The 23,376-nt window shown below is 40.7% G+C and overlaps 1 protein-coding gene across 3 annotated transcripts in view; it reads right to left on the bottom strand.

Moving 5' to 3' along the window:
- Positions 1–8,591: 8,591 nt before the first annotated feature.
- Positions 8,592–23,376, bottom strand: part of mid2 (midline 2) — a 151,643-nt gene continuing 136,858 nt past the window's right edge. For all 3 annotated transcript variants that reach the window (XM_061685625.1, XM_061685624.1, XM_061685626.1), the window contains 2 exons: positions 12,640–12,847; positions 8,592–12,299 (listed from right to left, as the gene is read on the bottom strand). In XM_061685625.1, coding sequence (XP_061541609.1) covers positions 11,879–12,299; positions 12,640–12,847 — 629 coding nt within the window. In that variant the 3' untranslated portion in view covers positions 8,592–11,878. The remainder of the gene's footprint in view (positions 12,300–12,639; positions 12,848–23,376) is intronic.

The raw sequence follows: 23,376 nt of genomic DNA, 5'->3' as shown, positions 1-23,376 counted from the left end.
TCCTTGGCGAATCGTGAACAAATCACTCATACCTGTGTTATTCGGTACACTGAAGCCCCTCCCCCGCCGACATGCTGGCTGTTCATTTGTCATTCACCGAAGATTCACAAATGAGTGACAGAACGTTACACAAGTTCCGTTTCCGCTCACAGCGGAACTGACAGAAAACAAATCTCTTCATAAAATGATTCAGTTCAGTACGTTCACTAAAAAAAAAAAAAAAAAGTTCCTTTGAACGAATCGTTCAGGAACGATACAACACTAACTTTTTGTGATAATTCTTTCATTTCGTAAATGGTTTGACTTTCATTTCCACCATTTTTCACACTTTGCTGTTTTAACCCAAGCGAGGTATGAAGACTTTCGACGACTAGTTCGACGTGTGCGGTGCATTCAAGGGGAAGATGGGAAGTTTTGAATCCAATCCCAGCTAACTTTGGGGCGAGAGTTGGGGCACACGCTGGACTGGAGGCTACTCAGTGGCAGGCCATTTGCCACGCAGCAAGCTTATTATCATCACAGCTCAATTAGCTATATTCAGCCCGATATAAGCAGACTGCAAAGACAAAAAGGAACATTTAAAATAACATCACAAACATGCTGTGCTAAGACATTTTGCCACAACCATGCATGCAATTTTAGCATGATTCGGAAACAGAGTTGAATTGTGTCATTTTTCTTACTGTGTATTACTAAACAAATACTGTCGGTTGAAGTCATCAAGTGTCTTAGAAATGGAATTGATGAGTGCTGAGGTTAATCGAGTTGGATGCGAATGAGCTGACCTTTAAATCCATCATCCGAGCAAAATTCTCTCTCCATGACAGCACAAACATGACTCATTAAGATCAGTTTGAGGACAATGATGGCTTATAAGAACTAGAGTGCATAGATGGGAAATGCGCTGTATACTACCTTCTGATTTAAACTCCACGCACAAGTAAATACAGGGGTTATAGTGTTACCGATTGCGTTGGCATATGCTTGGCAGTTGGCAATTAGTGTCTGTTCCATAGTAAAGGGAAGGAAGAATAACTGCTTATTTGAGTATAGGACGAATAAAAAGAAATATTATTATTATTATACAGTTATCACATGTAGTTTATGAAACTGGAGAGGGACCTTTTTTTCTTTTGTTTGTACTAACTGCACAACAGTCTCTTGACTGTGCTGATTTTAAAGTGCCACTTGGCCCGAGGGAACACTAAATTTGACTCGAGCGTAGGCCAACGTCTGCTTTGATCATCATTTGTTATAATATGAGCAGACACCAGACTAAGCCGAAATAAATTTGGGTCTGGCATAAATTGATCGCACCGAAAATGTTCTTTGCACAACTCTTAAGTTATCGCCTTCATAAATGCGATAATGTAAACATGACTGATCTGCAATGTCACACATTACTTTACAGTATTTTGAATTAGAGACGGCCAAAGCCAAGTGCATCATTTACTTTAGTTGCCATCTAAAGAGGAATCAAAGAACAATAAGGATACAGTGGTTGTCCTTATGTGCAAATGTTCCTGCATAACACATACGTCTGAGTAAAGTAGAGTGGATGCTTGACTTTGACTGAAGCATAATGTTACGTAGCATTATGGACTTTTGCCCCTCGGGGACTCACCAAGCTCACAATAGTCTCAGTCTTTAATACCTGAACTGGACTCATTACAATTAACAATATTGTACTGGAATATTTAACCTTGGGGCGAGCTAAAGAAAATTAAGTGGCAAAATTAGGGTTTGAGGTACCTTACAGATTCAGTTAGCAATATCAAAATAACTACATGATATGGATCTATAACTAAATACAGTATACAGTATTATCTGTATACAAATTTAACAGCAACAACCTACTGTAAATCTAAATCACTTGAAGGTTGTAGGCTTGATCAAGTTCAAACGAGCCTTCTTTATAGAATCAATTAACCCCACTAAAAGGTGGAACATCTTTATCGTGCTTTGACTAAAATTTGACTTTGTGGACCAATAATGCTTTGCAAAAACGTGACAAGCTTGGTTCGGTCTTTCAAACTCACTAAAATACATACTTTTCTATCACCATGTATTTTTATGGTTTTGGTCTTGTCTCGGTCTCGGTCTTGTCTTGTCTTGGTCTTGGTCTTGACTCGGTCTCGACTCCTAAAAGTCTTGGTCTTGTCTTGGTCTCAGTAGGCTCTGGTCTCTGGGAAGTCTTGGTCTCAGATAAGTGTGGTCTTGAGCACAACACTAGTTTTTACTAAGCACTTCTCCTTCTTATCACACGAATGAAGGTGAAGAATAGCAGATCAGTGCTGGCTGGTCCGAGACTCAGGAAAGACCAAGACTTTTGGGAGTCGAGTCCGAGACAAGACAAGAACTCTCGAGACCAAGACCGATCTCAAGTGTTACGGCACTACATACTTGGCGATGATTCGGACTCTGAACACCTCCATTGATATTGCGAACATCATTAATTCTTGACAGTCAGTACAGTACAGAAAAATGCTTTAAACTCATACAAATGCTGGCGCTATCATAATTGTCTTGACTTTTTACCCCGCCCTTCTTCTTACTGCGCATGTGCAGACTTGATCAAGGAAGGGATGAGAGCAGGAGTAACATTTAGACACGACATATCTACTATATGAAGCACATATCGGGACATTTTATTCAGTGCTTTGATTAAATGTCAGTAAAAAAAAAAAATAAATAAATATATATATATATATATATATATATATATATATATATATACATATGAAAATGACTACATTTGCCGAGTATGAACCCAATGAAACATATCCTCTTCACCTTTTGTGTCCATTTCTCAGTCATCTTCGATTTTTCTGCAGCAGGATAAACAACTGTTTACTGATGTTAGAAATCTTAATGTGTGCAGAGTCAGCTCAGCCAGATATGCAGCAAACCAGGCAGGAAGAATCACAAGCTGCTTTTTTTTTTTTTTTTGGGTGATTCCAATTGGGTGCATCAGCTATTTATAGGACATGAAAGGTAGACAAGGGGGTGCATTGATGTGAAGCAGCCTGAGGAGAACAACATGGTCTCCTCCTACTCAGCAAGTCTTCTTGAAAAAGATGGGAGGTGGGGAAAACACAGGACAGAGTGGAATAAACATAATGAAATCTATTTTACGAAGGTTTGCATCGTGTTTTAGCTTTAAGTTGCGTCTTAAATCAACTAGAATATTGTTGGAAATACACATCTTTATTAATTGGAGTAAATGAACCCTCTGCTGTTACAAAAGGCCTTGTCATTATGCTCTTTAAAAGGTCAAATCTATCCTGTACAAGTCTCCATCCATGCAAACTCCTCACTCATCCGTCCCTGAACGCAACCTTTTTCAACTCCTCTTTGAATACTACACTAGAAAACCAACTGATTCAGTTTTAAGATTTACGTTTTAAGTTTTCACATTTCATTTGCTTTTTTTCCCCCGGTTGATGTTCTTTTTGTTTTTATTTCATTTTCAAAGTTGACAAGTATGCTCAATGTGACACATAATTTTTATGTTTTATATTTGGTCCATCTCTAGTGTTTGACTGTGTAACGAAGGTCAACCAATGTAGTCCTTGGCCAATGATCAAACTCACACAACCAGACCCTGGGTTGAAAGTCAAGTGGACTCACCGCTGAGCTAAAATCTCGGGGGGCTAACTCAAGTGACCAGTACCCTCTTTAGAGGATTCTGAGGAGTGAGGTTTCACTAACATACATTTGCACTACACCTCGCAAATTTAGGCTTGCTACCCAACAAAATGGACGAGCTTCATCTCCTCAAAAAGACCAGAAAAGACTTTGAATGTTCTGCCGCCCTTCTGCTTCATGGAGACAAGGTTGGCTATGCGAACGCATCCCCGATGGTGCCGTACTGCTGCCCGGCTTCCAACTTTCACAGAGCAGACTGCGACTCTGAGCTATCGGGGAAAACAAAAGGTGGACTATGCTTCGAAATGAATGAGAAATGGTGTACTGATGGTCAGCACACACTGAAACCTGGACTTGTTTTTGAACTGTAACTAATTCTACTCACTGCGCGGGTTTACTTCAGACCGGTCTCAAGTGCTACAACACTGCATACATTACTGTACAGGGCAATGATTCTGACTCTGAATAGCTCCATTGACATCATTAGTTCTTGACAGTAAGTCCAGTAAAATGGACTCCATGGCCAAAAGTGGATATGGGCCTTACTCCACACTCTGGATTCTTCATCTTACCAAGATAATTCTCTCCTCCTGGCTAGGGATCCACCAATACCAATACTGATATTGATATTCATAAAAATGCTCCGCGCTCCCATACCAAGGCATTGATACCACTTTACCAGCCTGACCTGTGACTTCTAGGCGGGTGGAGTGGGAGCCATGTTAGCTCTGTGGAGATACTTTACATGCAGGACATAAGTGAAGCTGAATTACGCTCCGCAAAACAGATGATGGACTCGGCTGAGGCGGCAACGGAGGCAGCCTCCCTGCAAGTTGCGGCGGTGGGTCGTCCAGTAAGCAGTTTCTCAAGCCCCGTCTCCTGTTCCTGTTCCTGTTCCGCACTGCTCAGCTCTGGCAGAGCCAGCTACGCTACTGTCACAAAGCCACGTGCGATACCAGGCCTGCGCGTGACTCGCTTTGGCGCGGTATGTAAAGTAAAGAAGAGTGAAAAATGTATCACTTCAATTGTCCTAAAGGCCTTATGCTACAGGCTACATTTAAGCAAAGTAAACAGATTATCTATCTATCTATCTATCTATCTATCTATCTATCTATCTATCTATCTATCTATCTATCTATCTATCTATCTATCTATCTATCTATCTATCTATCTATCTATCTATCTATCTATCTATCTATCTATCTATCTATCTATCTATCTATCTATCTATCTGTATGTATGGTATATTGTGCATTTCATACTCAAGCTAACTCTTTAAATGGGCTAAAAATGATTAAAAGCATTTTAAAACAAAGAAAAACAGCTTATAAACATTTAAAACAAAGAGAAAAATAAAAATACAATTAAAACAGCATACGGTGCAAGAAAGATTATTTAAAAGTGCAAATGCATAACCTGGACTTAAAAACATTCACACTTGGGGCTGACGTCACTTCTATTGGCAACTTATTCCATTTGTGTGCAGCATAATAGCTAAATGCTGCTTGACCATCTTTGCTTTGCACTCTGTGCTCCACCATTTGACCTATGTCTGTAGATCTCAGAGCCCAAATGTCCATTAGCATTTCTTTCATGTATTCAGGACCTAAACCATTTAGTCATTTATAGACTATTAAGCAGAACTTTAAAATATAATCTAAAGCTGACTGGGAGCCAGTGCAGAGTTTAGAATTGGAGTAATATGTTGACCTCATTGTTCTGGTCAGAACCCGAGCTGCAGCTGTTTAATGCTCTTTTGGGGGGGGGTCCAGTCAGAAGACCATTAAAGTAGTCAAGTCTACTTGAGATAAAAGCATGGATGAGCTTCTCCTGGACTGCTAGGCACGTTAAGTAAAATATGCGGCAAGACTGTTAGAAAAAACATGCAGTTGGATGTTCAAATGGTAATTTGTTACTCTAAAAACTTCTATATATGATTGAAACTTTCACCATGTTCAAGAAAAGTTTAGCTTTTGTTTTTTTGAACAATGTCTGACTAAGATAAAACATTTACATCAAATTTGCAAGACATAAGGGCATTATCAAGTATCGATACTTAGTATCGGTGAGTACTCAAATGTCTATACTTTGTGGGAAAGGCGGCAGGATAGCGGTGCATTCCTGCTCCCAGGTTAGTGGGAACAGTTTCCAGAACGGCCTGTCCTCATCCAGCATGACTGTGCACCAATGCATAAAGGAAGGTGCGTAAAGATGTGGGAGGTGTGGTGTGAGTGCATAAATGCTGTCCTGACATGCACGTTTGTCACTTTTCTCCTCCATTTTACTTGACTCAGCTCCCCAGCTGAAGTTTACACCGTTTCAATTAGCCGGCCAGGCTAAGCAGCTTTTTTGTTGCGTCATATGGCTGTCATGGTTGGAGATCATGACATCGCCAAAGACAAACTAGTCTCCTTTACATAGGTGGATGGCTGTCATATTATTTGACAATGACATCATCAAAGAGGGATGTTGCAGCAGCAGCAATATGGTCATTGTATTCCCGAACTATGAATAATTCACAACTGGACACAAGTCAAGATTTAAAACACCACCATTGTGGTTATTTTTTAATGACAAAGGTATTTGAGAAAATAGATTTTCTAACTTGTGTTTTTGTATCTTTTTAGACTGCTTTAAATAATTGCTCAATTTTAAATAACTGTCTTTATTGCCATATGACACAGAACGATGGTGAACCAGGCCTAAGAGGAAATGGCTTATAAAGAGTGATAGACCATCGGGCCCGATAGTTGGCATTTTGACGCATATCGGCATTGGCTTTTTTAAAATCCGACGGTCGATAATTTAATACTGGTTTATTTTGGCTCTGATGCTGCCGTGGCGAGTCTCTCTGTGACTTCTCATTCCAGCATTGTCCCGCCCACTGCACCACCTCATTGGTTTCCCGTGCACAGCCATTGCACGGGTAACAGCTAATCAGCACACAGTAAAAGTCATGCAATGCATGCACAATGCTCTCAGTGTCACACACACACAGGACAGAGAAGAGAAAGTTTTACCAAATAGAGACAGTCCAGGAAGCAAATATGTTTCAGAGGTAAGTTAAGGCAGCATACACTACATAAATTGTCATAAATCCGAGTCCTCAACAACGCACAACTACTTGTAACATTACTATGAGCCCATTAAGTTTATATTGTGCTGGACATTAGGATCATGCCTGTCACCATCAGTCAGGTAAGTGGGGGCACATAGGAGGCTCACACTCATTGTTTTGACGTAATATTGTTTTGTTGACTCCAGTTTTTTGTGGCCAGTCAAGGAATAAAGATGTGTTTGAACTCCATTCCTTTATCCTGCCACATTGGTTTCCCCTTGGAACATGTTCCTAGCCGAGGATGAAGAGGTGTCTTCCTCGACCGTGTCACCCCAACTCTTGCAACCCGCTGTCGTCGCCGCAGTGGCGAGGTTACTGGTATTCTGGCAATGTGACCCGGTTTCATTGTTCTACCATGTCGACCACCTAAGAGGAATCACCGCAGATGATCTGAAGTACTACATGATCATTGCGGTCCTCGACCAAGAGCAACAGTTTCATGCGCCTCTAAGTAGTGATAAATATGACGCACTCAAGCAACTTCTGCAAAGGAGGTATAGTCTCTCTGATTCGGAGAGGGCGGATAGGCTCCTTTCCCAATCTGCCCTGGGGGATGGCATGGAGGGAGATCTCATGGACAATATGTTGTTGCTTTTATCCTCAGGTGAAGGCAGGTTAATTTCCCCCAACTTCAGCGCTGGCGTACAGTAGCAGCTGTGGGCGCTGGTGAAGTGTACTGTTCTTCATCTCTGACTCGTCGTCGCGGAGATCTTTCTTGGTGGACAGCAGTTCTCAAGTTTGCCTGCTTCCCTCCACAGTCACAGACAAGGCAGCTGGTGGCTACGGACTGCGGCTGAGCCCTGGTAATGGTTCACCCATCAAGGAATTCGGCTCCAGATCGGTGACTGCTTCCAGTGGGACTTTGTTGTCGCCTCCCTCTCTGTTACCATCATTGTGTAGATTTTCTGTGTGCTAATGCACTGCTCTTGATGTTGCTAACTGCCGTTTGATTAATGCTGTGTCTTTTGTTACTTTTCCATGTGAAGCCAGAAGACTTGGGCCATTAACACGCTAATTGTTGAGCATCAGGTAATGTTTTTCAGTGTTTGCTGGCAAATTTTCCATCGCTAACGACTCCCGCTTTTTCAACGGCCGTTACAAACACAGTGTGGAGCATTTGGTTCCCACTCCAGGCTCGCCAGTCTCTGCCCATGTGAGACGTTTCGACGCGGCCAAATCGATCATTGCTAAGGAGGAGTTCGTTACTATGGAGCACTTGGGCATTGTGAGGTGTTCTAATAGCATGTGAGCCTCACGCTGACACATGGTGCCGAAGGCGGACGGTTCCTTGTGGACTTGTGTTGACTTTCGTCAGCTGAATAATATTACTGTGAAAAATTGCTAACCCATTCCACACATCAGGATTTTTCCGTACGTTTGCATATCACGTTGCAAATCTGAACAGCTCTTTTAATAAACGTGCCCAAAGGCATTTCAATGAAGTATTGGAGTTTTTATTACTTCAAATTTTGCCGCCAAGATTTTCCTTTTTTACTCCAAAACGAATATTGGCAGCAATTACCGGTTATCGGCCTCCTTTACTAGTAATAATTGGTATCGGCCCTGATAAAAATATATCGGTCCATGACCAGTTACAAAATAGAGCATGCAGGTTATGGTTTAAGGGGTGGTGTGTGTGCACTGTGCTCTGAGATTTATTGAAGAGGTTGGACACTGCTGCCAGGGGTCCTAGAAGCCAAATCCCTTAGCCCTGCATAACATGCCAGCCTTGATACCCCTTTGTCTATGACCTTTGAGATTTTAGTTTGCAAGTGACAAATGGGCTGAAGTCATTAAAGAAAACAACGTACAGATCAACGGATCATACTTTTAATTAGACTTAAATTCACAAATAACATTGGTTTGTATATAGTGTGTGATGTACAGCTGGATATAATATATATATTCCTCTCCATTGATTATGTTCCTTTCTGACTAAGATGTAATTTCACAAAGGGAACCCTGCTTGTTTTGTGCTGTTTATCAAAATGTTAACAGGAGAGGAATGTGCTTCTTCTGAGTTGTAAAAAATGACTTCCCAAGTTACACAAAAGCAAAAGAAGGAGAATCTATTGCATTATCTCTAGGGTTTTACACTGCACTACTAGGGGGTGGTAGCTATTTGAAATCATTCACTGTATATATTTCACTGGATCGACTTGTGACATGAAGAAAGAAAATAGCACAGCAAGCTATTTCATATGCATGACGATAGACTGTTGTTGTTGTTTTTTGTTTTTTTTGCAACACCCTCCAAAACAAAAATTCACTATATGATAAGCAACTGCAGGTTCAAGATTCAAGGAATCTTGAACCTGCAGAATATCATGCATAGACTTGCACAGATGACTTGATTGTCAGTCTAGATCATAAATCAACATTGCCACTTGGAGCCTGCAACTGACATTAATCAATAGCAAAAGTTAGCAGCATCTTTTTAGTCAGCTGATATTTGAAAACCTTCCTGTGAGACCAATGCCATATTCCATAGGTGCTTTGTTTTCAATCATGTCTTCAGGAGAATTTAGTAGGCTTTTGTGCAAAAAGTAACATTGTAAAGTGAACAATTTTTTTTCCAGCATATCCAACATGTTTTTGTAGTATGTTGTAGGGAGCCTGCAATTTTTACCTCCACCAAGCACAAGGAAATACGTTTTGATTGCCATTTGATGGTCTATTACCTAGTTAGATCAATGCCGTTAGCTAGTATTTACCTACTACACAATACTCTCAAAAGGTGGTTCATAGGTTCATAAAACAAAATTTCATAAAACAAACAAAAGTTTGGTGTAGCATTTAACTTTGCAATCACAATATTGCATTGTGGCCAAGTAGGGCTCCCAAGATCTAGTAAGTAGATGCTTTGGTAATGACAAATTCCAATTATATACTGTATTGTAAATCCAACGTGCACAATTGCCAGTACAGCATACACCTTCTGTTTCTTTTATATTCATCTCTCCACTACTGTACACGAGGCCATTGTACACTTATTTTATTCTTCTATTACATTTACTCGAGCAATACCAAATGTCAGGTTTATGTCACAGCTGCACTAAATTTACAGCTGCTGTGGTAGTTGCCCAAATTGGAGAAGCTCTTCAATGGTAATTTTTTTTTAATGCTACAGTATAGCTGACAAACAATGTGCAATGTGTATAATCCGACCTACAAGTACTAGACTGGAATGGTTAGTTGCCAGCACATCAGGATTTTGCAACAAAAAAAGGCAGACTGAAATGTTTAAAGTTGTTTGGCCTTGGTGGAGGTCTGCACTTTATTGGTTGTTATTCTAGCACAGTTGGGAAAAAGTAGTTTTAGTATACAACCTCTTTCCTACTAAATTCTCTCATGACAACAATCAATTTGCTCAATTGAAATATTAAACATTGCTGGTTGAGGCTGCAGTTTGAGCTTTTGACAACTTGTCCTTGTTAAGAGAAGAAAAGCAATACTGGATTTTTATTTGACACATCAATAATTAATAGCAGCTAGCTAATGGTGTTTGCGTTACGACTTTGATGTCAAATCCACTATGGAACGTTCGTCACTACTTTTGTGTCCCTGTACTATATCAGACCTACATGAAAACATGAGGGAAGTTGTCACTCAGCAATGCAATGTACTATGTGGATCGGAATGGGTGGCAATACAAAGATGGGTTTTTAGTGCATTGTGAGCAAATGTGCAGGTGAGTCTGCATTTGACGGATGTGTAGAACTTGACGGAGATACAGAAATTCATTGAACCAACATGGGTCCGACAGTGTTAGCATGCATTATTGCGACTGGGCCGAGCCTAACAAAATGAAAATGTGTGTGTGTCTGTGTGTGTGGACACCTGACAGGAAAACACAATCATGCTATGACGTGATCGTACAAGCGTAAAATCTACCCCCTTCCCCAATAATCAATATAAAGTGTTCTTTTTGGAAAACACCAACTTCTTTATCAATATAACAATGCCTTTGCGAAGTAGCAATGTGGAGGACAGGCACGTCAATTTTCCTATTCAAATCAATTGATGCACCACTCACAATTGTTATTAAATAGTATTTCATGGATATGTTAAGAATAAAAGTCATCTTCTGTCATAAATAACATTTCTGTCTTTTTCAATAAAACTCTTATTATACAAGTTAAATTGTCACATAATGCAAATTAGACCAACTGATGCAAGCGAGACCATTGGGTCAGTTCCAAGAGGATAGTCAAGGAAAAGTCATTTACAGTAGATAGTGAGGAAGCAAAGCAACACATGAGCAGTGATAATGGTGAGATTTGTTGTCTTGGGTAGATTACAAAACAAAATATATTTTACTAATCCCAATGGTCAAGTGTTACATGTGGAAACTCTTGATCTCTCGCTCTTAAGACGTCTGCCTAGACTGAAGTCTGGAAGACGGTACTCAAGTATGAACACCATAAAAGGTCAAGAAAATATGACCCTTCCCAACAGACCAAACTCTTGTTTAGTCAGTACGTTAACATGTATTTTACATCTGCGGTTTTTAAATTGCAACTCACACTGTACCATTAAATCACCTGCAATGGAAAGACAAAGCTACCACTTCAAGTACTTGCGTTGTATGGATCGACCGAGTCACGACTACGCGTGTACAATGTCGCCTGCGCGTATGTCGGTCAGCTTACAGTCAGACTATCAGAAATCAAGAACATTTTTATGTTGTATGTGTCGTTTTGTTTTTGTTACAATTTGATAACACTCATAATGACAGCTTTGTACAGGTGCAGTGAAGGAAAAAGCCTACGGGTAAGGAAAATCTACTCCGAACTCTTTCAACAGATCACTGCAGCGATTCTAAAGTGAAAAGAATAAAACCTCAAATGCCATGGTAACGTACTGAGCGAGTTGGGGATGTAAGATCTAGTAATGTTTTTACCTTTCCAACCTTTGATGGACCATTAAAGTGTTGTATGACCTCAAACTAAGGACTGAATATTTTCCAGAGTGGTGTGCATATTTTTACACTTTCTAGAGCCAGTAGAAAGTAATAACGTCCACAGTAGATGCAGAAGCATTGAGTCAATATGACCACATGGATCAGTCCATCACTAGGAAGGATAGGACTCTCCTAGGTGTCCCGTCCCCTCAGTGGCAGCTCTTCATTCCGGTCAAATAGGGTGACTCTTGCCTGCACAGGCCCATCTTCTGCTGCTGCTCCTGGTGATCCAGGCCAATACCCTCCACAAAATCTGGCACGGGAAGTCCTGACAGGATCATGACCGACTTGTTCCAGATCATGAAGGTGGGTACGACCGGCAGGAGGAAGGAGATTTCGAAGGTATGAATGTGATGGGAGTTCATGGCATCGTAGAAGGACAGCGAGTTGTTGTCGTAGTCCAGCAGAACGCCGAGACGCCTCAGCTGCAGGCTGGCCTCCACCAGCATGTCCTTGCCATCGTGGCGCACCATAAAGTTGTTGTTGCAGCGGGAGAACACCCACGACGATGAGTTTTTGCCACTCCATTCATTTTTAGGGGCTGATTTGTAAGACACGCCAATGGCATACCTGCAGGGACAAAAACACATTTTGGAAAATTAGCGATCTAAAACCAGTGTCCTCCTTAATTGCTCGTATAGTCAAGCTACTTCATGCTGAGGACAGGCAAGATAGACACAGGCCCTTTGGGTCTTTCCTGCAGGAAGTGGTCTATTTCAGAGCCAATTAGTGCAAAGAATATGATTAGGGTAAGAGTACACACTGTGCTGTTGTGCTTTCGTGTATGTGCGCTTGTGTAACAGCCTGGGTTAAAACTCCCAGAAGAAAGATATTTCACTTCACCAAACCTCCTTGGAGGCTTGCAATGCACGCCTAATCATGTTTGTGTAGGTGTGTGTGTGTTTCTCACCATGTGGATGCTCCCAGCAGCACCTCCCAGTAGTGACACCCGCTGTCAATGAACACATTACCGGCGGCCCCGTATGAGCCCATTCCACCGAAGCGTTCGGGTGTGTGACTCTTCTTCAGAGAGCTCTCGTCCTTCTCCATGGTGAGGCAGTCGTTGGAGAGACGCAGCTTCTTGTGCGCTGTTTTGGGATCCAGTTTGAATGGCTGACCTGCCAATACACCGTGCAACAGTATTAATGACAATGACATACATTATAAGTTAGTAATTAGGTCATTATTGGAAGCAGAGCTGCCAAATGTTATGGAACTGCCGTATTTTGTTACGGAAATCACTGAACGTTGACTCGTTAAGGCCGTAACACTGATTGTTTCGGATATTGTGTAAAAAAAATAATAATAATAATAAATATATATATATATATATATAAACAAAAATACAGCATCTGACATTACCTGCGCGTCCGGATTAAACAGCTGCTTGGTGCACGCTATACAGCGAACCCCCTTTATTTGTGGGGGATAGGGACTGAGCCCTGCTCGAAAAAGGTTTAATGTTGCTTTTTAATGCCGCAAGATTGGGGCAAAGCACTACTTTCCTATTTGACATGGAGATGCACTGACTAAATAAAGTTCCTCGCTCTACTTCAACATAGTTCCTTGACACCAAGCTACCACAAAATGGCGCAAAAGCAACACTGTTATATAAGATAGGGCTCTCAGAAAATCAGAGAGGATAAGTTAAAATAAAAATCTGCAAAAAGTGAATCATGAATATGCAGGGGAACACTGTGTTGTAAAATACAGTTCAAGTAATCACTATGTGAAATTAGGTTGATGCACAAGCTTGGCTGCAATAGATTTTGGAAAAGGTCAAGGTTTGGCTTAAATGAAGGGATGAATTAATGCAGTGGTTTTGGTTTGAAAGACTGTCATGATGAAAATGTGAAACCTTGGGTTCCAAAGTCCAACCATCCATCAAATTTCTATATTACTTATCCTGTTCAGGGCTGTGGGTGAACTGGACGCTATTCCAGTTGACTTTGGGCAGAATGCGGATTACGTGGACTGGTCACCAGTTAGTCGCAGAGCACTTATAGAGACAGACAACTATTCACTCTCACACCATCACTGAATGGGAATGGAATCCGTGCTGCCTGCACCAAAGCCCGGCGAATGTACCACTACACCATCAGTGATGCTTCCAAAGTCTGTTCAAGAAAAACTTGGCTCAATCAGTGGTTTTATGTGCCAACTATAAATTTTTTAATCTACAGTAACCTACTTGCATGAGTCCAGACGCATTACAATGTAAGTTTTATGAACCATCATTTTCAGCAGCTGGTCTCCCACGCCAAAACAACCGAAACAAGATCAGAGATCTTACCCCACTAATTCAAAATGACAGTGACAGTGCAGAGCCAGTCGTATCTTGTCTATTGTTATTATCGCTGGTGTGGACAATCCAGGAGCTGAGTGAGAAGGAATGATTGCAGCAGTTGCAGAAAAGTGTGGGTGAATAGTGTTTGCAGAGAACTCAAGGAGAGACATAAGGGGAAATGTATTTGCAATACAACGAGCGCGAGTCAAAACTTCAAAGCTTCTCGCAGCCTTTGTGAAAACATTTCGTGGGAGTGGAGGAAGGCAGCCAGCATCCTCCTCTGTGCCTGCCATCACACAGACTTGAAAATTAGCAGAAGGAAACTTTTAGTAGCGTCGGAACGGTGGATATGCTGCCATCGGTTCGCAACAATTCCTTATGAAACTTGATTGGCAATTCTGACAGAAAATGGGTGAACGCCGAAAGGTTGTTGCTGCGATGAAAGATAAAATAAGATATCGAGGATCGGAACAATACTAACGCAACAAATCATCGTAGCAATTCAGGGATACCCTGTAAATGTGGTCCCAAGGGATGTAAGTGGTTTAAGAATGACATCCATTAATTGGATTGGCAGTGCCATGGTATCATTGCCTCATCACAATTATTCTGTCCACAAACGCACATCTCATTTCCTTTCAAAAAAAGTGAAACTAGTATTTGGGATGAGACAAACTAGTTCAGTCTCCAACAAGCCTTGCGTTGAGTTTGCATCCGCAGAGCAATGGCGCTGCCCTTAGGTCCGATAAACAGTGATGTATAGTTTTGTTATTTTAAGTCAGCAGCGTTACGCAAAAACTGAACAGCCAACTTTCTTCTGTGGAATGGAGATGAGGAAGAACGCTTTAAATTTCATAATCCTCTTGCCTTTGACAGACAAATACTGCACTTAAATGTCTTCCTCCTTTTGTTAACAGTTGAAGCTTGGCGTAGGGTCTTTGCTCTTCTGAGTGCCATTCCATTTCGCTGATGCTCGATTTTGAGGCATTCACGTAACACCAGCAATTTGGGCAAAACGGAGCGAAAACTGAGAGGGCAAATGAGGTGAGAGACAGTTCGAGGGGAGAAGTTGAGGGGATAATTCCAGGCTGAAGATTGTCACTGTAAACTTGTAGGAGGTCAGCGGCATCCCTCTTAGACCTGACATTTAACTCTGACACCTCGAGCTTGTTGGCTCCCTCAGCCTCCCACGGCTTAATGAGACACAATGAGCCCCCCCACCCTCCCGATGCCCCCGCTCTCTGTGTCCTTCCCTTCATCTCTCTTTCCCCATCCTCTCAATCTCATCCTCTCGCGCACACTCCCCTCCAATAATCCGCCCGCTGAGTGAAACTGCTTGTGGATGTGAAAGGACGAGGCCAATGTGCTGCTGGCAGCCAATTACATGAATGCACTCGCTTCTTTGAACTGCTTATCGCTGCCAGCGCAGCCTCTTGCAAACACTGGGGCTCTCAGTCACAGCTTTCCAGGGGACGACTCCTGAGAGCCTGGGCTGACTCAGGTTGGAGGGGCGAAACGTGAGGACAAACACGCGCTCGTGAGTTGAACCAGTGCAAATCAAACACACAGCACAAGTTCGCCAAGATATGTCTGTGAGAGATGCAGGTAGGTTACAAGTAGGTTTGTTATATTGAGTGCTTAATATTTATCCAATATCTAATCATTGTTGCCATCATTTACTCTGAGTTATGTTTTTTTTTTTTTTGTCCGTTGGCTCTCCCTGTTTTTCCTCTCGGCAGCGCAGGCAGGACTTGAGCAAGGAGGTGAGCACCTGCGAGGAGTTAGTAATCAGCTCCCAGTCATCAGGCCTGTGGCCACATTAGGAAGGCGCCATATTGTTCCTTTGTTTTTATTCTTTTTGCTGCAGTCTGTCACTCTTCTTCTTTTTTGGGATTCAGCTCTTAGTTGGCTATTTTTTTGTGCTTTTTGTTTCTCCCAGGAAGCTTTGGCATTTTCCTGGTAATCCTCCTTGTTCTACTCTTTCCTCTTTCGGTCACTAAGTTTGAAATTGCAACAATGCAGCAGACATACAAATGCCTATTGCATTGCATTTCCACCTTTCGGGGATGCTCCTTTCATACTCAATTATGACACTCACCTATTTCCAATTAACCCGCTCTCCTGTGGAATGTTCCAAACAGGTTTCTTTTTCTTTTAGCATTCTTTGAATCGTGTTCTCCCTACTTATAAGTAGCACTTCATGTATGTCTTTTCTTTATACTTCTTTGTAAATTACTATTTTTTCCCCCCTATTCGTTAGTGGCGCTGTATGTTTTTTTTGTCTCTTATTTTTGTACTTCTTCCTACTTGTTTGTAGCGCCTTTTTCTTATTTTGTACTTCGTGTGAACAAACCATACTTACTTGTCAACAGCACCTCTTTGTTTAAACTTAATTTGGAATCAGAACTTTGAGCAACCAAGCTCTGGGACTGGTTTGGTGTCCGACCAGTCGCTAATTGTTACAGCTGAACACTCACTATGCAGGACTCCACCAAAACGTGAACGCAGTAAGTGGATGGCTGTGAAATATAATCTAGTCCCTTCTGATTTATAGAGGACGGCTGCAAAGTAAATGTTCACACTTTTACTTTTTTTTTTTTAATAATAAATGGAGGCCGCCTGCAGTTTGGTTTTATTCTACTGTGAGGCCGTACCAATTAGGGAAGATTCAAAGTGTCTGCTAAGGTGATAGCTGTTCTTTGTAGGGCTTTACTGTTAAACACATAAAAAAACGGAGTGGTGGAGAAAATAGGACATAGACAAGAGGTCTTTATTGGGGGATTCAAAAAGTAATTTAAATTCCACTTCATTACATGGAGTCCTGGTTGAATAACTTGCAGTGGGATTATAGTTTATATATATTTTGTATATCAAACCATCTAGCAATAAATGAAAATGAACTCAACCCCAAAAAAGCAATGAAATTAAATGAACAATGTACCAAACTACAGCAAATTATGACACACCTAAACCAACTAAGCACATTGTGTTAACCATGACATTGTGACGAAAACGCATTCAGAGGAGGAATGGATTCAGCACCTGTACCGGAAAGATGAAATGAAATATTGTTGTTCTTGTAGTCTCCCTCAGCACCTCATAACCGGCGACATCATCTCCGCTTCTTCCTCTCCTTCCTCTCCTTCCCACCTTCCACTGTTTACCTTAAGGCCTGTGAGCTAGTTTGACGGCTTTCATCAGGGATGCATGCTGGGTAAATATTATTGGAGTCTCTTTTAGAGGAAATAAAGAAGTATGTATACAACCCCAGGTACATTGACGTGTGATATTTTCAGCCTGGTTTTCAGGATTTGTTAAGGTAGAAGCTCAGATCTGAGGGGCTATGACACACACAACACACACACACTCACAAGCACACATGCTTGCACATTCACACACAATCAGGCACCTTTCTTAACATTAACAGTTTTATACTTGAGTATCAGCAATTTTTGTATGGATAAATACATTGTGTTTCATATAATTATGATAGACATAAACACATACACATAAACAATGAACATATATATTATATTGTCGCTGTCTGTCCAAATATGGTCAATTTCCTACTTATTCACATGCGTTATAAACCAATACAAAGTGTTGGAAATGGCTTGAGAAGAAACTTATTCATGCTACTGAACACTCAAATGTCTGTGAAGTGTTGTAAAACTGCCTCCACCCACACTTTGTGGTCGCTATGTGGCATTATGTCACCTTAAGTTTGAAAGTCTGGATGTCAATTAGACAATAACGACTGAACATAGTAAGGTTACATACATTCGATTAGGCCGGTTTTGTTAAAAGTGGATAGCTGTAATGCCACAGGTACGTTTGCGTTCATTGCTGTCTCTTAGACTGGTCAGTCAGTTTATCGTTTTATTTATTGCATCACTCATGACGCTAAGCCCTTTGAAAAAAAGTTTTGGAAGATGATATAAACACTGTCGTTTGCTTTTATGAAGTATTTAAAAAAAAAGGCTTTTTGTCTGGTGGGGGGTGCGGTGCGTGAGCGCAGATTTCATTGTGGCACGGTTTTTAACACTGGGGCCATGTTCTTGATGCCACTGATTAAAATCAATGACAGTGTATTAAATGGAGATTGAACATGATTTGGGGTGGTGTTGTGTTGATGTGGGTGCACAACGGCATATGATAGCAACATAAGGTATAATGCCAATAAACGATGCAGTGTTTGGTAACTCAAGTAAGATGGTGCATTTTTGATTTGCTGGAAAGTAGTGATGATGGAGATAGGACGATTTTGCCCGATGGCGACAACGGCTAGGTATTGGGGCTAGAAAGTGAAGAGAGGATGTTTTGATGCTTTACACTAACAGTACATGTCAAATTATACTGTAAATAATGAAAAACAATACGTTTAGAAAGAAATAGGTTGAATGATAGTTTTGCCGGTACCTTTGTTTTAACGTTTAAAAAAGGTGCACTTATGGAAATGCCAAATATGGAGTTTTTTAAATTACAAATCTGATTTGTAGCCAGAAAGAAAATACATTCATTATTATTGTAGTTCCACCTGAATGTGCAGCCAAGCGGGCGGCACAGTGGCCGACTGGTTAGCACATCTGCCTCACAGTTCTGAGGACCTGGGTTCAAATCCGGCCTCGCCTGTGTGGAGTTTCTCCCCGTGCCTGCCTGCGTGGGTTTTCCCCGGGTACTCCAGTTTTTTCCCACATCCCCAAAACATGCATGGTAGGTTAATTGAAGACTCCAAATTGCCCGTAGGTATGAATGTGAGTGCGAATGGTTATTTGTTTCTATGTGCCCCGCGATTGGCTGGGGACCAGTTCAGGGTGTACCTAGTGAGGATAGGCTGTACGGAGAATGGATGGATGAGCAGCCAAGCCAGATGTGATGAAAACTTGTGCTTCCCGTTTAGCATGGCCGGCTAGCCCTGCAGCACTCAGAGCTAGGTCGCAGGGATGTGACAGCATACATCGGAATTCATGACTTTGTTTATTACTGATATGAATTAAACAAGGAGTCAGACAGATAGCTCATTAAATGACAGACTGCAATAACGTGTCTGGATGACCATGCTCAGACGTTAGCTTAATTCAATTTCATGCCCAAAATATTGTGATTTCAACCCACAATGACGACTAATTTTGTTCCAAGCTTGCTTTTTTCATGTTAAAATGGAGCTTGAAATAAAGTAGAGAGGCTTACATCGCTCTTATCGTTTCCTTATGAGTGTTTATGGTAGGCTGAGAGCAAAGTGAAATCAATAATGAGAAAGTGCTGGCTTTATAAATATCATGAATGTGCTTTACGAAGTGTATTAGAAAGGCCCAGGAATGAGGTAAAAAAAAAAAAAAAAAAAAAAAAAGCTTTTCATACCCAAACTACAAAGTTTTGTTTTTAACCTTCAATGTTGGCCAGACAATCAACTAGCATATCTGCAGGTACAGGAATGTGTTTCGTTCCGTTCATGCTTCACCATGACAACACGCCTGCTCACAATGCCCTGAGCATTCGACAGTTCCTGGCCGAGAAGAAAAATCGCTGTTCTGGCCCAACCCCCTACTCACCCAACCGCTACGTATAATTTCTTTTAATCCTCCTTCCCGAGATCAAGTGGATCCATTTTGAGGAAGACATGGATGACGTCAAGTTGGTTGTGACGACGGAGCTGCAGAGGATCCCAGAAGAATCCTTCCAGGACTGCATGAAGGCATGGCAGAGAAGTCTGGGAAAGGGTGTTAGACTCCAGGGGGATTACGTTGAACGGCAAAATTTGTAGTTTGGATTGGAGTATGTTTTGTGAGAGCAGTCCTGGAACCTTTCTGACATGCCTCTTATTTTGCGTTCACCTGTTCGGGTGACTGAGGACTTGACTGTATTTATGGCTAAAAAGCAGAAGATTGAGAGCACTTATGTCTGCAGACACTCGTCCCTGCAAAGAGCTATTTGGTGTCTTCAGTGCACTCAACCTTCTCACTCTTTGTCATCCACCTTCTTACTTTCCTCCATGTAGAGGTTTCTCACGCCACTTTAGGATTAGAATGGATCGTCAGGGCCGGTATGGGTCACTGCGGTAAAAGGTCACGCAATTGTCGACCTTCCCCTTTGTCATACTTTATTCATACGTGCTTCAGGATGCTGTGACACATTTTTAGCAGTGAGTACCTTAACACGCAGTGAAACTTTTATCAACAATAGTAGGGCACTGCATTAGGCCGCGGTCGGGTTTCACCGTTTGAATCCAGAGTGACCTAAAAGCCGGTGAAAATCCTTCGAATGTAACAACAACATGGTTTTAAGTGCTGTTTCAATCAAGTCCACTATGCTGCTCACGACATCTGGTGTGTGAAACCTGGAAAAAAATCTAACACTGGAAACATGAGAAAGCCTTTCCCATGTTAAAACGATTGGACCTTTTCTGCTTTCCAAGAGTGAAAATCTGATATTTACCTCTACTTCATGAAAGGATTGGATGGTTATCGTTCTATTGAACAACTCCCTTTGTTGTTGTTAACTCAGTAAAACACAACATTGTTAAAAAGAGAATAGCAGAGTAATGATTGATACCAACATTGGATCAAATCAAAGCATTGGGCAAAATATATAACATCAAATGAAAATGTCTCCAGTCAGTCTTTATCTGCATGGTAAAATGGAAGTTTAATATCTAGCTAGCTCATAGTCTTTCCGAACCATCTCTTTGCCAGAAGACCCAAGGTTCTGACATGAAAAGTGCTTCCTTCAGGCTGAAGTGACAGATGGCTGCAAGAGAGGGAAGATGGACTAAAGAAAAGGGCACAACGAGATCGTATGTCACAGCCCAGAGGATCAGAGGACAGCGTGCCAAAGAGGAAAGTAGAGGAGATTAACACCCAGCGTGAGACAGAACAAATCCAATTTGACAAAAAACAAACCATTGAAATATAATTAGATTTGGCCATCTCTTAATATTTGGAAAACCTTTATTGCAAATTGTGTTACTGAAGGTCAAACTACTCAAAACATGCTTGCATTACCTCTTAATTAACCACAATTATAATCAATCAAAATATAACGGCATAATGTATTTACTGTATTTTGCTATATGGCCATGACTCATTTGCACAGAGGACATCTAAAATGAAACTGTAAAACAAATATGATTTTCCCCATTAAAATGATATACAACGCAGTCTGTAACTCACACGACACTGTATTGTATTTGTATTTGCTACTTAAACACGCTAAACTTTAAGCAGTGCGTTTCATTGGTCTGCACCATTGAAAATGTATAATGTAAAAGAGCTTACGGAATGATTTTATGAGGCCAACCTTACTCGACACTCAGAGAGTCCATTTGAGAAGATGGAAATCATAAAATATCTAAGTGAGCTGAAAAGTAAATCAAGTATATGTAGCCATTTTCGTAAAGACTAACCATTATAATGCTCATTAAGAAAGCCTTTATATTACAAGGGTGTTTTATTATACTGCAGTAAGCGGCATCTATTGCATGGAAGCATTTGAAAAATTAATTATAAACTACATCATGGTACAGTATAAATAGAAACTTGAGGCTGAAAACATACCAACCGCAAGTATAAGATATCTGATCGCATCCAAGCATACCTTTGAGGACCTTGCTTTGTCATGCTAGAACAGAACAGGGCATTGCCCTATCTGTTCCTTTAAAGTTGGAAGCATATAATTGTAATGGTAAGATGATATGTGTATCTCAATACTTTGATGTATCCCACTTTTGGTTCAATTGTCTAATTGTGGTCAGACAGTGATGAACATCATTGAAAGAAAGCAGACGATAGCCTGAATTTCACCTCTTAAATGTTCCCCGGTCGCATGTCACCCCAACATCACATTGGCGCGCTAATCAACTTTAATGCCATAAAAAAAAAAGTACAAGTACATCCCAGAGGGCGTGGGTGTTGGAGGAAGATTTTAAGAGTGATGGTTTAAACTGAATGTAACAGATGGCGGCAGCATTTCACACAGGGGTGCGGCAGAGGGACATAAAGGAAAGACAGCATATAAAGTTTATTTTAGCCTGTAATTAACTTTGTCATGTTTTGTCTGAGCAATGTTTTTTGTTTTTTTCTCGGGATGTCCGATCACATTTTTTTGCATCAGTCTTTTATTTTAATCCGATACACACACGCATATATATATATATATATATATATATATATATATATATATATATATATATATATATATATATATATACATGCATGTGTATCTACTGTATATAGTAGATAATTTATATATAAACATATTTAAAACAATAATAATATAGATAACATTATTTCTGTGAGAATAATTTGTTTTAAACATCAGAGTTCAACCAGTGGAATGAATTGTATTCGACGTTAGACGTTTTGCTGCAAAAGTTATTTTGAAGAAAAGTCGGAAAAACCTTCAAGTGGCTTCAAGTGCACCAATTTTGCACGTTTCATGTTGTTTTACTCAGCAATGTGTTCAGATTACAGTTAATCCTCAATGCGGCAGCTCGGCTCTGACAGGCGCTCAGAGGAGTCATCATATCAACTCCATTTAAGCTCCACTGAACTATTTTTGCAATTTAACATCCCGAATCAGCTACATGGCTCCAGTTTTTAACTCTGCATCCTTCAACACTACAGAGTGCATTGGCATGGAATAAAAAGTGTGTTCATTACCAATGTGACCTTGGATTACCTATTTTTGTGGCCTATAAAATAGGTGAGCATCTCACACGGTGTAATATTGTTAGTGTTGTTGCTAAGGTTACTGTTCAATGTTCATCCTATTTGCTATAACACCGTTTTATTGTTTGTACGAGTTGTGTTTAACACAATAAAAGCTTAATGCTGTTGTCAAAAATGCATGTTTAAAACACAACTGCCTGGGGAGCGTGAGACCAAATAAACAAAACAAATCTAATTATTACATACTTCCACTTTAATTCTTTTATTAATTTAGATTGGCATGTTTTCTGTTAAATTCAGTTTCAGTTTGTATTGGAATTACCTATTTGTTGGTTCAAGTGACAACATTCTGCAAAATAATTACGATGATTGAAAGGCAAACAAGCACGCAAACAGAGCAGAGAAGATGGAGAGGGTGCAAATTGATGGTTATTGTTCTGTACAAAATGCCCCCATCACACACGACAAACAACTTGGATGTCAAAAAGCAACTTTCTTATTGTGTGACGGTTGCAACTGAAAGAGAATAAGGAAGCAGTATACACTCAGCTGACCAACCTATTAAAACACCTTTATGGTCAACATATGGCAAAAGTGTGATCTGACGCCGACATGACAAAGTAGCCAAATGACAAACCACTGAAATATGTAGATACTGGTGCTTCAAAACCCTGAAATTTTAGTTCTGTGGATC

The sequence above is a fragment of the Phycodurus eques genome, chromosome 9 (assembly GCF_024500275.1).
Source record: "Phycodurus eques isolate BA_2022a chromosome 9, UOR_Pequ_1.1, whole genome shotgun sequence".
NCBI lineage: Eukaryota > Metazoa > Chordata > Actinopteri > Syngnathiformes > Syngnathidae > Phycodurus > Phycodurus eques.
Note: the sequence above shows the minus strand (reverse complement) of the source record. Positions and strands in the feature narration are given on the sequence as shown.